Genomic DNA, 23,779 nt, shown 5'->3' on the forward strand with positions numbered 1-23,779 from the left:
CAGCATAATATTCAAAATCTGTAGGATATGAACCAAAATTATCCAACATACAAAGAACCAGGAAAGCCTAAAAAATTATCGAGGAAAAAGGCAATCAACAAATGCCAACCCTGAGAGGATTCAAATGTTGGAATTATTAGACAAAGACTTTAAAGCAACTATTATGCCACATTCTAAGAAGTAAAAATGAGTACTCTTGGAATTAATGGAAAGATAGAAATTCTCTGTAAAAAAAAAATAGAAGCTATAAAGATAGAAATTTTAGAGTTGGAAAAGCTGGAGTGGCTGTATATTCATATAACACAAAGAAGACTTCAGAAAAAGGACAATTATTAGTGATAAAATGGAACATTATATAATGATAATTTCAGTAATATTGGTGAATCAAGAATGCATAAGAGTACTAAATGTGTGTGTCCCTAACAACAGAGCTTCAAAATACATGAAGCAAAAACTTGGTAGTACTGAAAGGAAAAATAAATAAATCCATAGTAAGATGTAGAGACTTTAGCACTCCTCTGTCAGTAGTCAAGAAAAGTAGCAGGTAGATAATCAGAAAGGATATTTCAATTAGGTCAAGTTGGTTGAACATCATCATCAACCAACTTGACCTAATTGATATTTATAGAACAGCCCACCAGCCACAGCAGAATACATGTTCTTTTCAAGTGTACATGGGACATTCATGAAGATAGACCATATTCTAGGTCACTAAACAGCCCTTATTAAATTCGAAAGAATTGAAATTATTCAAAGCTTGTTCTCTGCCCTTAATGAATTAAATAAGAGTTTGATAACATCTGAAAAATATCTGGAAAGAAATATGAAAAAGATCATCAAATATTTGAAATTAAACACTACACCACTATATAATCCATGGATCAAAGAGGATGTCTCAAGGGAAATTAGAACACTGGATTAAAATGAAAATACAACATATCAAAATTTGTGGAATGCAGATAAACTGGTACTTAGGGAAACTCAACATTAAATTATATTAGAAAGAAAAAATGTTTCAAAGCAGTAATTTAAGCTTCCACTTTAAGGAACTAGAAAAAGAAAAGCAAACTAAACTCAAAGCAAGAAGGAAAGAAATAATAAACATAAGAGCAAACGTAAATGAAAATATAAAAATAATAGAAAAAAATTGATGAAACCAAAAGATGGTTCTTCAAAATAGCCAATAAAGTTGATTTAAAAACTGAGGGGAAAAAAGACACAAATTACAAACATTATGGAGTGCCACTACTGACTCCATAGGCATTAAAATGATAATAAGGGAATACTATGAACAATTCTATGCACATAAATTTGACAAATGAGAAGAAAAGGGCCAATTCCTTGAAAGACACAAACTATCAAACTTAAAAAATAGCATGAATAGTCCTGTATCTGTTAAAGTGATCAAATCTGTAGGTAAAAACCTTCCAGAAAACTCCATTTTCACGTGGTTTGACTGGTGATTTCTACCAAGCATTTAAAGAAGAAATAACACCAATTATACAAAATCTCAGCAAAACTAAGGGGAAACACTTCCCAACCCATTTTATGAGGCCAGCATGATTGTAATACTGGAATTAAAGACAATACAGAAAACTATAGACTCTCTGTATACTATACTAAATTCAGAGATACTATATTTTCTCATATTTTTTTCTAAAATTTTTATAGTTTTCATTTTACATTTAAGTCCATGACACCTTTTGAGTTCATTTTGTATATGATGTGAGACTTAGGTCAAGGTTCATACTTTTGCCTATGAATGTTCCTATGCTTCAGGACCATTTGGTTGTGATGTACAATTTAGTATACTATAGTATCTCTGAATTTAGATGCAAAAAATTTTTTTTTAAGATAGAGTCTTGCTCTTGTTGCCCAAACTGGAGTGCAATGGCTCAATCTTGGCTCACTGCAACCTCCATCTGCCAGGTTCAAGCAATTCTCCTGCCTCAGCCTCCCAAGTAGCTAGGATTACAGGCACCCACCACCACACCTGGCCAATTTTTTGTATTTTTAGTGAAGACAGGGTTTCACCATGTTGGTCAAGCTGGTCTCAAACTCCTGACCTCAGGTGATCCACCCACCTCAGCCTCCCAAAGTGCTGGGATTACAGGCATGAGCCACTGTGCCTGCCCTAGATGCAAAATTCTTAACAAAATATTATCAAATTGTACATCACAACCAAATGGTCCTGAAGCATAGGAATATTCATAGGCAAAAGTATGAACCTTGACCTAAGTCTTACATCATATACAAAATTAACTCAAAAGGGGTCATGGACTTAAATGTAAAATGAAAACTATAAAACTTTTAGAAAAAAATATGAGAAAATATTTGGGATATAGGGCTAGGCAAAGACATCTTAGACTTGTCATCAAAGCATCCAAAGTGGAAAATTTGATGAATTGGACATTATTAAAATTAATACCTTTTGCTTTGCAAAAGACCTATTTAAGAGCCTGAAAAGACAAACTACAAACTGCAAGAAAAGATAGGCAAACTACATATCCTATAAAGGACCAGTATTTAGAATATATAAAGTATTCTTTAAAGTCAATAGTAAAAAAAAAAAAAAAAAAAAAAACAGCAAACCAATTAGAAAACGGGCAAAAGACATGAACAGACATTTCACCAGAGAAAGTGTACAGATGGCAAATAAGCACCTGAAAATATGCTTACCATCATTAGCCATTAGGGAAACACAAAACCATAATGAGATACCATTATGTAACTATTAAAATCACCAAAACAAAAATTAATAATACCATTGTGCTTGTGAGGATGTGGAGAAAATGCAATTCTCATTGGAGTATTATCTCTATGGCCAATGGGAATGCAAATGGCACAGTCACTTTGGAAAACAGTTTGGCAATTTCTTATAAAATTAAAAATATGCTTATGACCCAGCAATTCCACTTTAGGTATTTATCCTAGATAAATGGAAATGTACATTCCCACAAAAGTCATACGTTCATGTCTACAACAGCATTATTCAAAATCACCAAAAACCAGCCAGGTGCGGTGGCTCACGCCTGTAATCCCAGCACTTTGGGAGGCCAAGGTGGGTGGATCACTTGAGTCCAGGAGTTCGAGACCAGCATGGCCAACATGGTGAAACCCCATGTATACTAAAAATAAAAAATTAACTGAGTGCGGTGGTGCACACCTGTAGTCCCAGCAACTTGGGAGGCTGAGGCAGGAGAATCGCTTGAACCCAGGAGGTGGAGGTTGCAGTGAGCAGAGATTGTGCCACTGCACTCCAGCCTGGGTGACAGAGCAACACTGTCTCAAAAGTAAAAATATAAATGACATAATCACCCAAAACTGGAAACAACCCACATGTAACTCAGCTGGTGAATGGGTAAACAAACTGTGGTACATCCATATGATTAAAAACTACTTAGCCATCAAAAGGAATGGACCCTCAATATACACAGTAACCTTAATTGTGCATGCTCAGTGAATAAAGCCAGTCTTTCAAAATTGCAAACTGAATTATTCCATTTCTATGACATTTGGAAGAGGCAAAAATTATATGGACAGAGAACAAATAGATCAGTAGTTGCCAGGGGTTGGGAGTAGGAGGAGAGTCTGGTTACATAGGGGAAGGAAGAAGGAATTCTTCAGGGTGTTGATATTCTGCATCCTGTTTGTGACGGTTGTTATAAGAAGCTAAACGTGTTAAAATTCAGAACTGTACAACCAAAGGATGAATTTTACTATATATAAATGTAAGAATAATTTTCTTTTTTTTTTTCTTTTTTTTTTTTTTGAGACGGAGTCTCGCTCTGTCACCAGGCTGGAGTGCAGTGGCATGATCTTGGCTCACTGCAGCCTCCGCCTCCCAGATTCAAGCAATTCTCCTGCCTCAGCCTCCCGAGTAGCTGGGACTACAGGCACACCACCATGCCTAGCTAATTTTTTTGTATTTTTAGGAGAGACAGGGTTTCACCATGTTGGCCAGGATGGTCTCTATCTCCTGACCTCGTGATCCGCCCACCTCAGCCTCCCAAAGTGCTGGGATTGCAGGCATGAGCCACCATGCCCGGCCAGAATAATTTTCAAATACAAAAAAAAAGGGATAGTGGCCTCCTGCCCACCCCTTTCTGAACCTCTTTAATCCCACTCCCCAGGGGGAACCGCACCACCAGATTCATCGTGTTTCCCTTGAACACTGCAGTCATAACCACAGCAAGACGGGCATGCATATCTAGGCACGTGGATCCTTTTATTTTAATCACAAAAATGCTGTACATCTTGGCTTGCACTTTCACTCCACAGTAAAGCATGGGCATCTTTTTTTTTTTTTAAATCAGAGTGAACTGCCTCGCGTCTTTCTTTTTAAGGGTTACACTGTATGTGTTCTGTGTTTTATTTAACTGTTCCCCTCCTGAGGGGCATTCCGCTTGTTTGAGCTTTTCTCCCTCTTGTTGACAGTGCTGCAGTAATCACTCTTGTCCATTTTAATCCCTATGTATTTACACGGTTGTTTCTCTATGATAGATTCCTAAAAGTGGATTTTCAGGTTCTCAGATCATGTGCACTTTTAATAGACAACTTTAATTTACCCTCCATAAAGGTTGTGCTGGTTTACACTTCTTCCAGCAGAATAGAGACTATTTCTCCACCCCCTCATCAACACTAAGTGTCGTCAGTGTTTTTTTTCCTCCAGTCTGATGGGTGAAAAATGCCAGTCGTGATGTTCACCTTGGTCAGCAAGTTCTGGTCATCCTAATGTGCAGCGTCTTTATCCTCCTACGTCCCCATGCCAGCCTCATCTTTAACCTGACACCTACAGTCCCTCCTCCCTCCAACTCTCTTCTTACCCTTTCTTCCCAGGTCGTGGGTGGAACCATGGAGCTTTCCTCTTTAAAAATTCGCATTGCCTTCCCATTATATTTAGAATAAAATTCAAACTCCTAGAGAAGGCATTTAAGTCTTTTTAGATTCTGGCCAAAACAAACATTTCTGCCTCTCTAAGTTTGTCTGCCATTTCACTCCCTCCAACATCTCCTGCAGCCCCGCCCCTGATACCAGCTCCCTGGCACTCTGTACACACCCCTGCCCATATTGAGCGTACTTCACTCGACCCCTGAACTAGATCCTGAACCCTTGAGAACTTCCAGGGTTTTTCTTCCTCTGTTGAGCACCCATACCCATGCCCTGGGGTTCCTAGCCTGCAGTGGGTGATCCTTGGACCAGGCTGTGTCTGCGTGACCAGGTGCTGGGATGAGGGAGGGAGCAAGGCAGGGGCTGGGTGGTAAGATTGAAGAGTGTGGATCTGTGGGGTTTACTCTGAGGAGCACCTCTTAGGGGCTGTGGGATTCTGAGCAAGTTGAGTCTTGTAAACTCTGAGTCTTAATTTCCTCCTGTATATAATGAGGTTATTTGTAATAACAGCAAATAGGGCAGCAAAGGCATTTTAACTGCAAAATGTGATACAGTTTCATAGAGTACAGTCATACTTTCCTAAACATGTACTAAAATATTCTCATCTCAGCTGCACAGAATGCTGTGTGAGAATGGGATTCTCCTTGTCCCAGTTTTGGTTAAGGCACCAATGCAGAGATGTAAGATACCAGAGAGCACGTGTGCAGGATCTGTGGAGTCAACAACCACTCACCACCCCCACCCTCAGAATATATGGACGGTGGGGAGGAATAAAGCTGATTTGCAAAACACTTTCTGTGGAGAGCACACTGCAGTCCTGTGAGCCACCAGTGCAGAGGAAACTTCCTCATGCAGAGTCTGCAAGGGTGGCTTCCATGGGACTTCTTAGAAGCTGGACAGGTGTGCCCTGCAGTTGGGAGACATGAAGGACTGCTGCTGGACTCAGACCACCTGTGGGCGTGGGGCAGACAGGACCACCACATGACCCACCTGTGCTCCCAGAGCCCCACATGAGGAACCAGCCAAGAGGACAAGGGGACAATGAGAAGTGGTCACAACCAGAGTCCCAGTGGTGGCTGGGAATCCCCCAGTGTCAGTTTCAAGTGTCTGCCAGGCCCAGGCAGGACAAAACCTTGTAAGGCTCCAAAGAGTCCTGCTGATCTCCCTACTCTCCTTCTTCCCCCGCTCTCAGCCCTCGGGAAAGGAGTCCCCGCCCCAACTCAGACACCTTGCATTCAGGAGTCATAGCCTCACTTCGCCCAGAGGCTACACATTTTAATTACTGAATTAAAACTGATTATAACAAAAGTGACCATGGTGACTGCTGGGACCTGAGAAGGACTGAGAAGGTGCTGGAAGTCTTACAGTCTCTACCTGGGATGGGGGACCATGGGAGACCAGGATTGGGCAGTGCTTTTCTCTCTCTAGAACCTGCAGGTGCAGTGCTCTGGTTCCTGCACAGGTGCAGCCCACCTCCCAGGAGCAGATGAGCAGCGCCGCCCATCCCCTGCAGCTGCACTGGTGCCATTTCAGAGGGCTGGCTTCAGTACTTTCTCCACGGCAGCCATTAACCTTATGTGGGGGGCACTGAGACCCTCTGTGCACTCACTCCAGGGCTCAGGAGAGAAATAGGTTTGAAGAAGAGAAGACAGTATCTTTATGACAAGTAGGAAGTGTCCCAGGCCCCTCTGAGCAGGGCCAAGGGTATGGCAGGAGGTGAGGTCTGAGGTGGCAACAGTGTGGACCCATAGCATGGGCAGCCCTGGGGGTAGATGTCCTGGGGACCAGGGGCACTGGCTGGTTAAAAGAAGCATCTACCAGAGCCTGGGGGCAGGGGGCAGATGTCAGCCCAGTTCTCAAGAACTGGGTCATCTGGTCAGCTGGGCACTGTTGTCCCCAGAAAGGGGACAACATACTGTGAGCTCTCTCTTCAGGGTTTCTTTGGGCAGAAGCTCAGAGCAGCATCAAGATCAGTGGTTGGCACTGCTGGCTGCAACTTGCGGTCACCTGGGAGTCCACCCCCACAGATTTGGTGGACCTGCCCAGGATGAATCCCAGACAATGAGAGTGTTAAAGGCTGCCCAGGTGGTTCTAATGTGTGGCCAATGTTGAGATACTGGGCTCTAGGACAGCGGCGCTTCTCAAACTTAGGAGTGCTTATGAATCTGCTTAAGGTGATGCTTCCCACCCAGTACGTCTGGAATGATGGCAGCAGTGCTGGTGCATGGACGACACTTGGAGTGGTGAGGCTCCAGGTCTGCGCTCTCTAACACAGAGCCAGTAGCTGCACGTGGCTGTTTAAATGTAAATGTAAGCGAAATTAAAATGCCGTTCCTCAGTCACAGCAGCCACATTTCAAGAGCTCAGGAGCCACGTATGACTGGTTGACAGCACAGAGGGCATTTCCATCATTATACAAAGTTTTACTGGGCAGCACTGTTTCAGGGCTGTCACTAGCAAATAGCATCTTGCTGAGACCCTGTAAGGGTTGTGCTCTTCCCAAAAATGGCTTGGGTGTCAAGGCACCATAATACTTCACCTTTCTGCCTGTATGCCTGCCTCCCTCTATCAGCTTCTTGAAGTCAGGGTCTGCAGCAGATTTACCCTCTCAGTAAATGGGTAAATAATAACAACAATAGCTAACATATAGTGAGCACTTACTAAGTGCCAAGTATTAACGTTAAATGCTTTACGCGTTAATTTCAACAACAATTCTATTTAGTAAATAAGAAAAGAAACTTAGGTTAAAGAACTTGCACAAAGGCATGTAGCTAGTAAACTGTGGAGGAGAGGTGGAGGCCGCATAGACTCACTGCAGCCCACGATCCGCAGTGTCATGCTGCACTGCAGTTCTCAGCTGGGGCAGGTGTGGGCCCCAGCAGACATTGGCAGTGCCTGGAGACATATTTGATTGACACCGCTGTGGTAGGGTGGGGAAGGGAGGTATACCAGCATCTAGCAGGTAGAGACGCTGAGCATCCTACAGTGCACAGGACAGCTCCCCACAACAAAGACCTATCCAGCCCCAAATGTCAGCAGTGCCAAGGCTGAGTAACTGTTGTTTGCCACTCAATGAATAAGTTAAAATGGGGAGGAAGTGGTTTTATAGGACAGTCATGAGGTCATACCTCTTAGTAAGAGATGGTATGTGATGTAGTGAATGAAGATTAGAGATCAAGAGGTCTGTGTTCAAATCCCAGCTTTGTTACATATTGGCCAAGGACCCTGGACAAGTCACTTTGTTCCATAAGACTCTGTGGTCCCATATCCAAAATGGGGATTGAAAATATCCTTACGTTGCAAGGAGGGCTGTGAGGGTCATTATGAATATGATACTGCTCTGAAGACAAAGATGGAATAAACCTTAGCTGTGAACATTTCTTTGGTCGGGAGAAACTTCCCTACCTGCTAGTGGTGAGTGAAGGAGGGCCCAGATGTAATAGAGAAAGGGAAATCTGAGCTCCAAGGACAATGGCCGCCCCTGGAATGGATTACTTACTCTTCTGTTGGCCACCCTAGACGGTTCTTGTAGAATTCCAGCAGTTCTGGAGATCTGAGGTGGGGAGACAAGGAATCTAAGGTGAGGTGTTTGTGTACATTTCAAAGTGTAAGTAGGATAATTTTTCACCTTTTTCTCAATCATGTGCTCTAGCTCAAAGTTATTTTTAAATAACAGTGCCTTTCCCTCCCCATATCCTTGTGAGGTCCCAGTTAGCTGGTTGGGAGTGGAGACCAGCTATCTCTGTGGAGGTAGACTGGTCATTGCCTCCTGCCGAGAGGCTAGCTTTAATTGCACAGGCAGCGGCAGTTTAGCAAGTGTGCTTTCAGTCCAGCTCCTCCACTGACAACTCTGTGCCGTTGAGCCCAGCCCTGGCTCCCTGGGATCTCCACTATGAGATGTGGAGGTTGGACCAGGCCACCCTGGGATGTCTGCCAACCTTGACATGCCAAGTGCTGGGCAGCTGTCCCAGAAGTCAGGAAAAGAGCCTGGTAAGGCATCTGCCCCTTGGGGTGCCCCCAATACACATGGCTGGCCAGATTCCTGGCCTCACTCCACACACCCAAACACAGATGTGACTCAACGATTGTTTTTTCTTTATGAATGCCTTCTCACAGATGTTACCTGTGAGCAATAGATCCCCAAAGCAGGTATAGTTGGGGCTCTGACAACAACCAAAGCAGACCCCAGGGCCCCGTTTGGGAAAAACTCACATCAGTTTCTACTATGAGGACCTGAGCAAACTCCTGCCCTGGGACAAGGACCGACACTCACCCCACCCCGTGATGAATATACTACCATATGAGGCCCTCGTAAATAAATGCTGCCACTGGGAGACTCTCTGTCTCCCTCAGCCTTTTCACCGGGGAAGATGGCCCCTCTGGGCCCTCACTCCCTTGCCTTTTATGATAGAAGCGTGCTACCAGGGCTGTTAAAGCAGCAGTGGCTTTTGTCTTTCTGCCATGTGGAGTTGAAGCTTGTGTGAAAAGAGATATGTGGCCCAGCGGGAGGCGGGTTTCTGAGCATCAGTTGGGAAATTCAAACCACAGAAAGCCTGGCCTGGGAAAGCAGGAGAGCCGGCTGAGGAGCCCTTGGCAGTGCCTCCTGACCTGGGAGTCAGGTAAGGGATGAGGGCAGTTTGGCCCTGGCAGCCCCATGCTGGTGGCTGGGAAAGAAGCTTCCAGAAACAGTGTCCTTCTGTTTGCCCCTAGGCTGCAAAGTGAGTCTGTGTGGAGTCAGATCCTCTGCACTCGCTGAGTTGTGCAATTCCACTTAGGAGAGGAAGTGGAGCAAGAGGAGGGGAGGCTCTGGAGGGTGGAGGAGGAGGGAGATTGTGTGGATGAGGGGAGGCAGTGGTTAGAAAAGGCAAAGGGGATGAGACCCTACGGAGGGTGCACTTGAAGCTGTGGGGTAGTGAAGCGGTGGAAAGGGTCTGCTGGTGAGGGCATCCGGGGCACCTTGCTTAATCGCAGTGTGGAAACAGCTCTGGGTGCAAACTTGCCTCATTTCTCTATGTGCACAGGGAGCTAGGCTGTTCTTCCTGGTCACTCTCAAGCACCTCGTGACTCCTGTCTTAGGGGGGTTTTTGTTATTTGTGTGCTTTTACTTCTAATTGAAGAATAATATGCATACAGAGAAGTGTACAGATCCTATGTGTGTAGCTCAGTGCATTTCCAGACTGAATACACCAGACCAAGAAACAGAATGAGACCAGCACCCCAGAGGCCCTGCCGTGTCCCCTTTCAGCAGGCTCCGGAACTCATTCCTGATTGTGGACCATGGTGGCTGTCAGAAGATCCTCTGGTCCTGATGGCTTTTGCAGGAGAGCCTGTCTCCATGCACTGGAGAGAAAGATTCAAAAAATCCTTCCTGTCTAGACTCAGCACCTTCCCCAGGGCCTGGCACCTGGTGGGCACTCACCAGGTCCAATCCGTTCTCATTGTCTAAGGAAGTTATGCTCTGAGAAGTCACTGCAAGCTAACTTGGCAAGTACTGAGCCACCACTCCTGGAGGAAATGCAGGGTTAGCTTCCTGTGTGTCTCCTACCACAGCATCAATAGATCAACACATAGCCTTGTTTTAGGTGTAATTCTGTTTAAAGATGCTTTATTTAGTATATATTGTTGACGCATTGACACCGAACACACAGCCAATGGCACTGTAACTCAGGACTGAATGAAGCTTATCTGAAACACACATTATCTCCATCGGGCACATCACAGCCTCCTTGGGCTTAGGAACATTAGACAGCACATCAGCACTCCACTTGGCAGCCTAACCAGCAGAATCACCAAGAAAACCTAGTGCCCCAAAATGTGGCACTGACTAGACTACAAAAAAGATACTGTATACAGTGTAAGAGCTAAAACAATAAGGCGGCGCATCACTGCTTGACCTCAGCTGGGAACTTGCACATTGGGAAACTCAAATGTTTTGCTGCCCTGCACATGTTTGCAAATGACCATGCCAACACCATGCATATTGATTTTGGGATTACAAATGTATTTTAGCGAGTAGGTGAATTCTCAAATATGGAGTCAGCTCACAGCGATGATTGACTCTATTTGTTGAATGAGGAGAGGAAGGAATGGCGATAAGCTTAATTTGAGGTGGAACTGGGACACAGCACTGTCTCCTGTCATTAGCAGTGGGGGCCTGCCCTGAAAAGCTCTTGCTCAGTCTCAAAATGCTCAGCACGGTTTTGAGAAGAAGACTTGGTTGAGCATTACCACCCTGAGTTCCACAGTGAGATCACACAGCCTGGCTCTGGGACAGATCTGATGACAAGCGACTGTAGACTTTACCAGCATGTATTGATCAGGAGCAGCCTGTGAGTCAAGACTGACAACAGATCAGTAAATGGCTTTTAAAAAGCAAAACCCCTCAAGTTGTTTATCTAGGAAGCCTGACAAACCCTGCAGCAGTGGTGTGGCCCCATGTGTCCCCAGGGCCTGGGGCCCACCTCTGCCCCAGAAGTCCTCTTAGTGTCTGTAGACAGGTCCCATTTCCACCAGGTCAACCAGGGCTGTGGCAGTGGACCTGGATGGCAGGCAGAGCAGAGGACCGCTGTTCTATTTGTTGAAGCAACGAGGCACAGTGACTGTTCTAGCACAGCTGGCTGTGAGAAATGGCAATGATGCATCCACTTTAGAACCGAAGTCTTAGCAAACTCAGGCCTCTTTTCCACAGAGAATGTTGTGAAGACCTGGGAATGAGCTGTTGATGTGCATTTTTAGGATGACAGCATAATGGAGAAAATTGGAAGTAGCATATGCCAAAGTATGAAGTGTTCACACAGCTCCCTTGGGTTGTTGATTTATGGGAAGCTTTTTTCTCCTTTATACTTTTATCTACTTTCTAAATCTGTACAATATGCTTGTGTACTTCTATGAACAAGAAAGAAATGTTATGAAAAGAAAAAGTTTCTTAAAAATTGCTGCATCAGGCCGGGTGCAGTGGCTCACACCCATAATCCCAGCACTTTGGGAGGCAGAGGTGAGAAGATCATTTGAGACCAGCCTGGGTGACATAGCGAGACCCCATCTCTACAAAAATTAATTTAAAAAAAAATTAGCCAGTCATGGCCGGGCGCAGTGGCTCATGCCTGTAATCCCAGCACTTTGGGAGGCTGAGGCGGGTGGATCACGAGGTCAGGAGATCGAGACCATCCTGGCTAACATGGTGAAACCCCGTCTCTACTAAAAAATACAAAAAATTAGCCGAGCGTGGTGGTGCATGCCTGTGGTCCCAGCTACTCGGGAGGCTGAGGCAAGGGAATCCCTTGAACCCAGGAGGCGGAGCTTGCAGTGAGCCTAGATTGCGCCACTGCACTCCAGCCTGGGCAACAGAGCGAGACTCCATCTCAAAAAAAAAAAAAAAAAAGCCAGGCATGTGGCTCACACCGGTAGTTCCAGCTACTCAGGAGGCTGAAAAAGTTGCTGCTTCAGAAAGGACACCATGTACCAAATTTTTCAGAGGCCTGGAAATCTTGTTGCCTTACCTTAAGGCAGAGCCTGTGCTTTATATCCTCAGCCAAAAGGCAAGCAACCTGGGAATTTACATTGTACGACAACTCGTTGCCTCTCAGGAGACTGTGCTTGACAGCCCTCAGCTTCCAGACTTAACAGCTGCATCCCTAGTGTCATACGGGGTGTGGCCCACCATTGGGGTCCCACCCTGGCCCCCTCAACTCGTCATAGCAGAAGTCCTTCTGAAAGAAAAAAACAGTACCTTAAGGCTGAATTTTAATAGGCACTAAAAGAACTAACCATCACCTATCAGAAAGTCAAAATGAAGTGATGAGACGAATCTGTCCCACGTAGGCGTAGTTGAACACCTCTAGAAATGGTTTAACATTGAGGATTTTTGAAAGGGTTCATTTTAGATCTTCCCGAATACAAATAGCTCAGTAATAATGCCAAATGTGGGTCTGAAAACTTTGTCATCCTCTCCTACAGGAGAGTTCTGTGTGAGGGGGTATTTTAAGAGTGATTCCTGGGAATGCAGATGAAAACGGCTCTCATCTCGGGCAGTGTGTCCTGCATCCGGGATGGCCAGGCTCGCCGTAACACACAGCGTGTGCATGGAGGAGAGAGCGCCGCTGTGGATAGCGGGACTGCGGTGCACACTGGTGTGGCTTGGGCCAGGCTCCTCCATGATGCAGCACCAGCAGGGCAGCCCCGATCAGACCCGCTGGCTCTCACACACTGTGGCAGACGTGACCAGGATGAGGCGCCTGCCCTTACAGGGCTTGCAGGCAGACTGGCACACACAGCATTGAGATGGTCTGCTGGAACCCGTGAACGATATTCTCAGGGAGCCGAGAGTCAGCCTGGCTGCCTGACCCTGCAAGAGGCTGGGGTGCAACCCAGTGCTTGCTGTGGTTTTCTTATCACAACAGCCACAAGGGCTCGTTGTCATAGCAGAATGGCTCTCTGGTCTCCATCAAGCTCCAGGGTAAGGTTTGACCAAAATTTTCCACCCCTCCTCCAGCAGGAACAATAACAACACTAGCAACAAGCACATAACAACAGCAGCAATTGTGGCAGCAACTAACACCACTAAGGGCTTTCCCTGGATTCTCTCACAGAATCTTCACAACCACGCTGGGAAGTGTAGACAGTGGATATTTCACCTGATCTTCACCAACCACACTGAGAGGTATAGACAGTGGATATTTCACCCAATCTTCACAATCACACCAAGAGGGACAGTGGATATTTCACTTATCTTCAAAACCACACTGAGAGATATAGACAGTGGATATTTCACTTCACAACCACACTGGGAGGCATAGGTCGTGGATTATGTCATGGAATCTTCACACCACACTAGCAAGTATAGATAGTGGGTTATGTCAAGAAATCTTCATAACCACAGCAGGAGGTGTAGACAGTGGGTTATCTCATGGAATCGTTACAGTCATACTGGGAGGTGTAGAGACTTCTGTTTCTTCATTTTACACTGAAATCGAGTCTCAGGGAGGTCCTGGAAGTTGCCCAAGAGCACTAGCCTGAGGCCCTAAACTAGCTCTGCAGGCCCCAGGGCCACATCATTAGCAGCTCCATTGCCCTGGCCCCAGGGAAGAAGCATTCTTCATTAGCACAGCCCATTGAGCCCAACCCCAAGAACAGGAGCCCTCAGAAGTTAGTGCTGGAGCAATGTCCTTTTCAGAATCAATCCTGGACTACAGGGCCATGTTAAGGAGAAGGAGGAATCTGGAGAAGAGCAAGCTTACCACCTGCTCCTTTGAAGGAATCCTATCCTTAAATGACAACATAATATTTTCTCTGATCAAAAGTTGTTTTCCTAGCTTTGTGGCTATCCCGGCTTCCTGCACCCTCTGCACTGTGCCTTCAGAGGTGTCATGCTGCATCTGCTTTGCAGCAAACCAAACTTGCTACCCTTCCTCCCAGAGCAGCTGCACAGGGAATCAGGCTCTTCCACAATCCGCAAAGGTGGTCACACAGCTACAGACCCGGAATTGCTGGTCCCTGGTCTGTGAGAAATGCTCCTGGGCTGTTTGTTGCAAACCCAGGCACACTTGACAGCTTAAACTCTTTGCCAGTTGGAGAGGAGAAATTGAGATGTCAGAGTCTTTAGCCAAATCCCCGGGAGATTAAGGTTGTCTGTGTATGGAGGCAGGAAGAGGTAAACAAAGGAGTGTTTTCAACTGATTTATCTGAACTGAGGCCACATCTACATTATCCCGGGATTAATGACATTTTGAACATGTTTAATCTCAAGCTATTTTATGGTGCAGCCTTGACCCTGAATGTTCATGCTCGAGTGATCACATTGTAAGGTCTTTGGCCTCTGTAGCCTGCCTTACCCTGCACATTGCCAGGGGCTTTAGCCCCTTCTCCTGCCCTCCCCAGGTGGAGTATGGCACAGATCACAGAGCTCCTACACTGCCAGTGTGGGTGCCAAGCACAGGAGGTAAGCATACAGTTCAGAGAGGCCTCCTAGGCCCCTGCCACAGAGCAGAGTGGCTCATCACACAGCTGCTCTGCCTGTGCTCACTGGGGACAAAGGCACAGCTTCTCTGAGGCTCAGCACTGTGGAAGGTGATGCTCAGCCCATCACACCTTTCTCAGCTTATCTGCTGAGAGGCTCCAGGTGGAATCTCAGGCATCTGTGAACTACATTAGGGAGCTGGAATGGGTTCTCTCCCTTTTTCCTGGTGTCTAGACCCCCATTTGCCATTCCTGCACTCCTCTGCCAATGCGGGTGGCCCTGGACAGTCCCTGTAACAGGGCCTAGAGATTACAAGGGCCCTCTTGCATTCCTGACAAGGAAAAAGGTGAGAAAGAAGAGAATACAGAATAAAAGGAAAGACCAGCAGTTGCAGGGAAAGAGGCAGGAACCAAAAAGGAGAGAAATGGTGGTGTGGTCATAAGCTGGCCCAGTGATTGGCGATGCTGCTATTGCAGGTTACCTTATCCCACAGCAGCATGGCCTGGCCCAGCCAGGGCACCCACCCACTCCTGTGGGTCTGCATGTGAACACAGACACACGCTTAAAACACACACACAGTACAGCTGGAAACATTCCTACCCCACAGACAGGCAGCAGCAGGTGACCCTTCTGTGTTTGGGATGGAATTCTGCCAGCATGCTCTTGATGTAAGGAAAGGAAAATTTACCTCTTGCCAAGCTCAGCATTTAGAAGTGTATCTGGTATGTAGTCTGTGGCGTGTGTTTGTTCGGTAGATAAGAAATGCTTATGACCAAAGGCATACTTCAGTTGGGTAGATGGTCAGCTAGCAAACATGTCTAGTACCAAACATAGTGAGGCAAGTGTCTCGAGAGGTTACAGAGGACTTAGGAGAGAGACTGACCAGAACAGACTTCATGGAGGAGGTAGTGTCTAGGGACCCTGGTGAACCAGCGGGGAGGATTCTAGAACAAGATATCCAAGCCCTTGTCACCTCTCTTGAGCTGTGGCCACAGCCTCCCTCCTAGCTTCCCAGCTTCTCGTCCCTCTACAGCCAGACTGATTCTCCACACAACCTTCAGAGTGAGCCCATGGTTTAAAACCCCCACAGTGTCCCCATTATGGACAAAAAAGAAAAAAGACAGAAAAGACCCTTCCTTGGGGCTGGTTTACACAAATCCTCCACCTGTCCCCAACCCCAGCCTGGAAGATTGTTCTCCAGATCCCAACCCAGAAGGCACCCCTACTCCCACTCACCAGTGTTAGCCCCTGTGTCCGCATAGCCCTTTGTAAATTTTAGCATTTTCCAGTTTCTACCACAGTTATTTGTTTGTGTCTCGTCTCTCCAACTAGATTTTGAGCTTTTTGAAGGAACAATTTGTTGTTTATTTTCCCACCTCAAATATAAGGTCGTCCTTGCTAATAGCAAACACTGAATGAATGGGAAGAAGAAAGAAAGGTGAAACAGGAGAATAGAAATGCTGGGCTCTGGCTAGCAATAGAAAGTAGGGCTGGATTGTACACTAGGAAGTATTAGTAATTTCAGCAATTCTGCCTGTTGGATCAGGAGTAGAAGAGAGAATGCTGGGAGGAAGCGATGACGGCTGAGGGTCAGGAGCAAGCAGGAGTTCCAGGTTAGGAACAAAAGTCAGACAAGGACCTGGAGAAGGGCCTCAGAGGCTGGAGGGATGCCCCAGGAGGACAGGCTCCCCCAGAGAGGATGTGCAGCCACGTCAGAGCTGCAGGGGTGAAGCAGGTTGAGGACCAGGCTTGACCTTGGGATTTGGGGTTGGGTCGTTGGGAGGATGGAAGGAGTGGTGTCAGCTCGTGGCTGGTTCAGCAAGTGGCTGATGAGACATAGGCAGAGGCCATTTGAGCTAAGGGTAGAGGAGGAGGGAGAACTGGACCTTCAAGGGACAGTGAGGCTCCGTGGAGACTTCTTTCAAGCTATGGAAGACCCAAGCATTCTGCTAAGCTGCAGGGAAGACATCAGTGGGAGAGACTGAAGAGTCAGGAAAGGGGTAGGATGAGTCCAAGAGGTGCAGCAGGATTCCCAGGGGGCCAGTCAGGTGGAGGCCCCAGGGAGCAGCCAGAAAAAGGAGTGAGAGCCGTCCCTGGCTGCCAGGGCCAGGGGAGGTCCTGGTTGTGTGAGGCTGAAGGCTCTTCTCACCCCCAGCAAGAGACTGTAGCTTGCAAAGCAGTGGCCACCCCGCTTGCACCTCCTTGTTGACCAGGGCACTAAGGGAAAAGAATTCCAGCCTGAACTGGAAGCAGAAACAAGGGAAAGTGAGTAATATCCTCTGCACACCAGAGCAAGGGGTGGAAGACATCAGGCCACAGAGAACAATGACATTCACTCCTCCTGGACATCTGCATGTGTTGCTGTGAAACAGTGCTGTTGTCACCCGGCTGACTCAAGCACACTGTGTAGAAGGGAACTGAGGAGAGGTGCCAGGTGGTTGGAGATCAGTTTCAGCCTTTGTTTTATCCCGTGGCAGGCAAACATCCAGAAGCAGGCTCATGGGGAACCTTGGGTTCTATGCTTTTGATGTACCTGTAAGAAGCCACTTATTGGCCAGGGGAGGTGGCTCACGCCTGTAATTCCAGCACTTTGGGAAGCTGAGGCAGGCAGATTGTTTGAGCTCAGGAGTTCGAGACCAGCCTGGGCAACATGGCAAGACCCCATCTCTACAAAAAATTCACTGGGCGTGATGGTGCATGACTGTAATCCCAGCTGCTCAGGAGGCCAAGGTGGGAGGATCACTTGAGCCTGGTAGGCGGAGGTTGCAGTGAGCCTTGATCGCACCACTGTACTTCAGCCTGGGTGTCAGAGTGAGACCCTGTCTCAAAAAAAAAAAAAAGAAAGAAAAGAAAAGCCACTTATTTAATCCACAGATTTCTTTTTTCTATTGATGAAGGTAATAAATTCTTATCATAGAAAATATGAAAATACAGAAGAGTTGAAATGTAAGAGGAGGGGAATGACCCACAATTTCACCACCCAAAGGCAAGCACAGTAAATATGGAAGGAGATTCCACAAAACATATGGTGTCTTTTTTTTTTTTTTTTTTTTTTTTTGAGACAGAGTGTCACTCTTGTCCAGGCTGGAGTGCAATGGCGTGATCTCAGCTCACTGCAACCTCCACCTCCCAAGTTCAAGCGATTGTCCTGCCACAGTCTCCCAAGTAGCTGGGACTACAGGCATGTGCCACCATGCCTGGCTAATTTTTGTATTTTTAGTAGAGACGGGGTTTTGCCATGTTGACCAAGTTGGTCTCGAACTCCTGACCTCAGGTGATCCACCCCCTCTTGGCCTTCCAGAGTGTTGGGATTACAGGCATGCGCCACCGCACCCGGCCAACTCTATATGGTTTCAAAGGCACTATTTCTTTTCTGTCTAGAACATTAAGGAAAGCAACTGTGACCAGTTTTTGGTGTCACTGTCTCCAGAAAGGGAAGGTTATGCTCACAGTTTTTAGAAGACAAGAGATTAATAGTGTGTCTACAGCATTTGAGCAGGAATCAGCATTTGGACCAGTACATACTGGTCCAAAATGACAGGATTATATTAAAGAAATTTTATCTATTTGTGTACTTATTTTTATCTCCTTCCAGAAAGGATTCCTAGGAGGAAGTTGGCTTTAAAGTACACACCGACCCTATAGAAGAAGTTGCATTTAATTTTGGGGGGCTCAGACTAGAGGAGCATAATCTCTCTGATGCATCTTTAATAAGAAAACAAAGCCCCTAAAGAAAGTAATCCTCTCCCAGACACCCTGCAACCCTGAACCAAAGCAGTAGTGTTCTCTGTGCGGGAGACACAAAGGGTGAAACCGAAGAGGGAATAGGACTGTTTCTATAATCTTGTGCCTTTACCCAACAGAAAAGAGTCTGCCGCCTGCAGCAACAGGGCCTGGAGCTGATGGGCAGCCTGCGCCACCCTGGATCACCGTCACTCGGCAGAAGCGGAGGGGGACCTTGGACCAGCCACCCAACCAGGAAGACAAGCCTGGGGCACGGACCCTGAAGTCTGAACCAGGAAAGCAAGCCAAGGTGCCTGAGAGAGGCCAGGTGCTTAGAGCAAATACTTCCGTTCTGTGGGTGCAGGAGGGAGCAGCCAGCTGGGACTTGGGGGAGGACCCTGTAAGGACCACGTGTCCTGCATGGGCGTCACAGGGACCGTCACCTGTGATGGTTGTGGATGTGTGGTCGAGAGCCAATGAAGCAAAATAAATGACTTGCCAAATCATAACCTCCATGGTGGAGCATTCTGCCTGCCTTTGCATATGCTGAGCTGTTGGGGATGCAGAGAAGCACGTGAATCACTTAGGGCAGTGCAGACAGCTGTCTACTCCCTGCCTCCTTGGCAACGCAGCAGCTCAGCATCTAGAAAAATGGAAGGAGGTTAAAATAACTTCGAGTTAGACACACAGCAATGATGTCAACAGCTCCATCCCAGCTTATCATGCTGTGAGGAGCGAGCCCTGCTCTTTGCTGCTCCACTGGCCACATGCTGGAGCTCCTCATTCCTCACCTGGGGCTGCGGGGCTGGAACCTGTGGTTCCATTTTGTACTCTGAACTGAAGGCAGCTTTCACCAACCCAAACAACTATGCCTGGAATCAGGCCGAGACTCGCAATTTTTGTATCCCCCAATAGCACTGTGATGAATCTGTGTGTTTCAGCCATGTGGGGAAGAGAGCCTGAGCCTGCATTAGGACCTGCTTCCCCTCGTTTTAACCAGAACCTCAACTATACCAGACTTGAAGACCCTCATGTAGGCATGGGGAATTTAGAAAACAAATAGTAACCAGTTTGGGACATCTATAACTATACCAACTGTCATAAAAATCACAAAATGATTTTCTAAACAAATCTTGACTTTCAAATGGAATCCCTGCCATCTGGCACTGAGGCCAGGTGTGGGGACAGGAAGGAAGCCATGATGCACGTGTGTGCCAGGATAAAGCCACATACTGGTCCGAGCGCCAGCATCTGACCACTCAGTGAGCTGACACCAGGGCGCCCTCCCGAGAAAGTGCCAGCAGCTCAGGCATCTTGGACGAGCACCTTTGCAGGTCCTTCACTTTGGATGTGTTTGCCCCTGTCTGAATCATTGTTAACTTGGCAGCATGTGTCTTATGTCCCAACAGGAACCTGTGAAGCAAGCTGACTTTGTTCGCAGCAAGTCTTTCCTGATAACCCCTGTGAAGCCCGCTGTGGACCGGAAGCAGGGGGCAAAGCTCAACTTCAAGGAGGGGCTGCAAAGAGGAATCTCATTGTCCCATCAGAACTTGGGTATGAAATCTGCAAACATTACCACATACTTTGAAATCATTTTCCTGGGTCGTTCCTGCAGTTTGAGTTTTGGTTTGGTTTGGTTTTTGCAAATTACTTGCAACATTGAGTTTTCTACACAGCTCTTACGGAGATACAATTTACATGTCATGAAACTCATCCATTTTAGTGTACAGTTCATTAAGTATAAGATTGACCCTTGAACAACACGGGTTTGAACTGCACAGGTCTACTTAAATGCTGACTTTTTTCCAACCAAACCCAGATGGAAAATTACCTGTATCCTATCCTCAGGATGTGAAATCTGAGAAAACAGAGGGCCGTCTTTTTTTATGTGCGGGTTCCACGGGCTGACTGCAGTACTTGAGTATTCATAGATTTTGGTATATGCAGGTGGGAGAGGTCCTAGAACCAGCCCCCTGCATACACCAGGGGACAACCGTATATTGACAGTGAGCATGTATGTATTTACAGAGTTGCACAACTGTGATGAAAATCTAATTTTACAATATTTCCTTCACACTAAAGAGAAACCTCATGCCCATTTACAGTCACTTCCCACTCCCACTCCTAGCTCTAGGCAACCACTAATCTACTCTGTCTCTATAGATTTGCCTTTTTGGGACATTTCTAATGAATAGAATCCTAACGTATGTACCCTTTTATATCTGGCGTCTTTCACTGAGCATAGCATCTTCAAGATATGCCTTTGTTGTTGCATGTATCAGTATTTAAAAATTTTTAGGCCGGACGCCATGGCTTACACGTGTAATCCCAGCACTTTGGGAGGCCGAGTCGGGCAGATCACCTGAGGTCAGGAGTTCGAGACCAGCCTGGCCAACATGGCAAAACCCCGTCTCTACTAAAAATACAAAAATTAGACAGGCATGGTGGCGCATGTCTGTAATCCCAGCTATTCGGGAGGCTGAGGCAGGAGAATCGCTTGAACCCGGGAGGCAGAGATTGCAGGGAGCTGAGATTGTACCACTGCACTCCAGCCTGGGCACCACAGTGAGACTTCTGTCTCAAAAAAAAAATATATATATATATATGTATATATATATATATATATTTAAATATATTTTTAATTATGGTAAGGGCACATAACAGAATTTACCATCTTAGCCATTTTTAAGTGCACAGTTCAGTTCAGTAGTTTTAAGTAGAGGGACATTGCTGCAGCCCATCTGTAGAGCTCCTGCCATTTTATTTCCAAAGTCTCTCTCACCTCATTGCATTGCCAGAATTGTTTGAGCTTGCTCATAAGTCTTTTTATCACATAAATGACATATTCTAGGCCAAAATCTTCCTTACATGTTGACATATTATTGAATTTTATGTTCGAGAACACAGTTAAGACCTCGATGTCTAGTTCGAGAAACACAAGAGGCTTAAGGGAAAATTCAAAGTCACTGCTCATGTTTCTGTTGGTTTTGTCTCCCTTCCAAGCAGCTCAGTCTGCAGTGATGATGGAGAAGGAACTGCATCAGCTGAAGAGAGCCAGTTATGCCAGTACAGATCAGCCATCCTGGATGGAACTTGCCAGAAAGAAATCTCAAGCTTGGAGTGACATGCCCCAGATTATAAAATAGGTGGGCAGTGTGCTAATAAAGCATGTCCACTACCCTGACAAGCCACTTAGTTAAAAACTGCCAGTATATTGTGGCAAACAAACTGTGAAACTTAAAGATTGATTTTATCATCAAGTTATGACGAACTTGGGGAAGAGGAAGGAACCAGGCAAAACAAAGAGGATAAACACACAGCCATACTCCTGGGCCAGAGGGCCCAGAAACAAGAACAACATGAAAAAGTCCAGGAACCAGTTCCTGTGCCCAAAGGTACGAATGTGTCTTTTCGAATTCCCTTGATAAAGAAGCCTCAGACAAGGAAGAAAATAGAAATGAAATTGGACACATAAATAGGACACCCAGCAAAGGCCAGAAGAGAAGCCCTTCTAGGAGAAGGGACATCTGTGCTTCCAGCTGAGATCAGCCCATGTCTCTGGTCGCTCTCTTGCCTGTGGATCCTGTCTTCTTTCATGTTTACTACGAGGCATGACATTCATGGCAAAACAGGGATGCCATTTCCAAGAGCAGCTATAAAACAATCTGTTTTCCTAAAGACAGCCACTCTGAGAAGGAGATGAAGGAACATGGCAGGGTTCATCAATTCATAGACTGTTTCCAAAAATAATTTTTAAACTTTTCCACTAGGCATCTGTGTCTTTAACCACTGCACAATGCATTGCCTGTTTAATAAAAGGTTTCAAACATGCCTCTGTTCTAAGTGTAAATGTTATTTCTACTCAGTTTTAGAGAACATCCTCCAGCACTGAGTTAATGCAATGAATAGGATTTTGCTTCATACATGCCTCATTTAAAATTCTGAATTGGGTTAATTGTGGAGTTTGAGTTTTTGAGGGTTTTTTTTTCCCCAGTGAGAATTTTGGAAGACAGACGGTAATGTAGGGTTTTAACTCTTTTCATCTATTTAGTACGACATACTAAATATATACAATTTCCTTAGAAGTTATCATTCTTTAGCATCTAATCAATCGAACCTGCATATTTCTGTTGAAAGCTGGGTTACCAGTGCATCAGCCAGTATGACCCATGAATGTGGAATGTGGAAAAACCAGGCAGAAGGAAAACATATTTGAAATCTCGGAATTGTCTTGGTTACATAATGCCTCTTTACTGTTTAAAATAGTTCCAATTTGTTCCTTTGAGCAAGGTAATCTCCATGGGAGTACGTGTAGCTGGGGGCATTTAGCCATCAGAATCACTACAACTTCATGATATACTGTAATTTGATTTTATATACCCTAGGGCCTTGCTACTTTTATTGTATTTTCCATCTTCATGAATATTGTTTTTCTAGCTGTTAGTACTACACAGATTGATTGAGCCTACCTTTATTGAGAAAGTCCTGGGTCAGTTTTTTTCCCAACCGAGTTGATTTACTAATTGCATTCTCTTAGAGAACGTCAATACCGAATTCCATGGTGAATATGCTGTAACACAAGAGCTCCGTCCATCTAGCCTTGCTTCCAAAGCCGAGGCGTCTGTGAATTGTTTTAACTGGCAAAAATTGTGTTGGCTATTACTACCCTCAAACCACCATTTCTCCCTAGCAGATGATCAGATGAACCATTTTGAGACAGCAGATTTCACTGCAAGATCAAAAGTATTTGGTTTGGTTTTGTTCAAGCAGATGCTGATATTCTCTATGTATTTGAGGACTTGGTTTAATTCTCTCTGACGCCTGGTAAGTTAGAAGGGTGCCATTTTTAGGACACTGGGAGAATTCACTAGGGTGTGGCCCTGCAGTTGCCACTTTCAGCATGGAGGTGGTGACCCTTCTGTCGTAACCAGCTGAGACGTTGGCCGAGATTTGGGGATGTCGGAAGTCCAGAGTGGCAGCAGGGATGGTAAAAGCCTGCAAGGAATTACCAGCCCTGGTTTTCCTAAGAAGAAAGACGGGGGAGCAATTACTGAGCCAGCCACTGCTCTGTATTTCATATGTAATTTAGAATCCTCTGCACAGTCCTTTGATGGTAAGTACTTTATGTCCACTTTGCAGGTGAGGAAACTGAGGCACATTGAGGTTAAGATGCCACAGCAGGTATGCACCTGGAAAGTGACTCCAAGGCCC

At 45.9% G+C, this 23,779-nt stretch overlaps 1 protein-coding gene across 7 annotated transcripts in view; it reads left to right on the plus strand.

Moving 5' to 3' along the window:
• The window catches only part of CRACDL (CRACD like), a 144,043-nt gene extending 121,644 nt beyond the window's left edge, over positions 1-22,399 (plus strand). For 4 of the 7 annotated variants that reach the window (XM_009442951.4, XM_009442952.4, XM_009442955.4 and 1 more), the window contains 3 exons: positions 18,709-18,896; positions 19,978-20,122; positions 21,572-22,399. In XM_009442951.4, coding sequence (XP_009441226.1) covers positions 18,709-18,896; positions 19,978-20,122; positions 21,572-21,714 — 476 coding nt within the window. In that variant the 3' untranslated portion in view covers positions 21,715-22,399. The remainder of the gene's footprint in view (positions 1-18,708; positions 18,897-19,977; positions 20,123-21,571) is intronic. The other 3 variants (XM_515643.6, XM_063789512.1, XM_054678026.2) reach the window with 3 other exon arrangements.
• The last annotated feature ends 1,380 nt before the right edge of the window (positions 22,400-23,779 follow it).

Source organism: Pan troglodytes, chromosome 12, assembly GCF_028858775.2.
Source record: "Pan troglodytes isolate AG18354 chromosome 12, NHGRI_mPanTro3-v2.0_pri, whole genome shotgun sequence".
NCBI lineage: Eukaryota > Metazoa > Chordata > Mammalia > Primates > Hominidae > Pan > Pan troglodytes.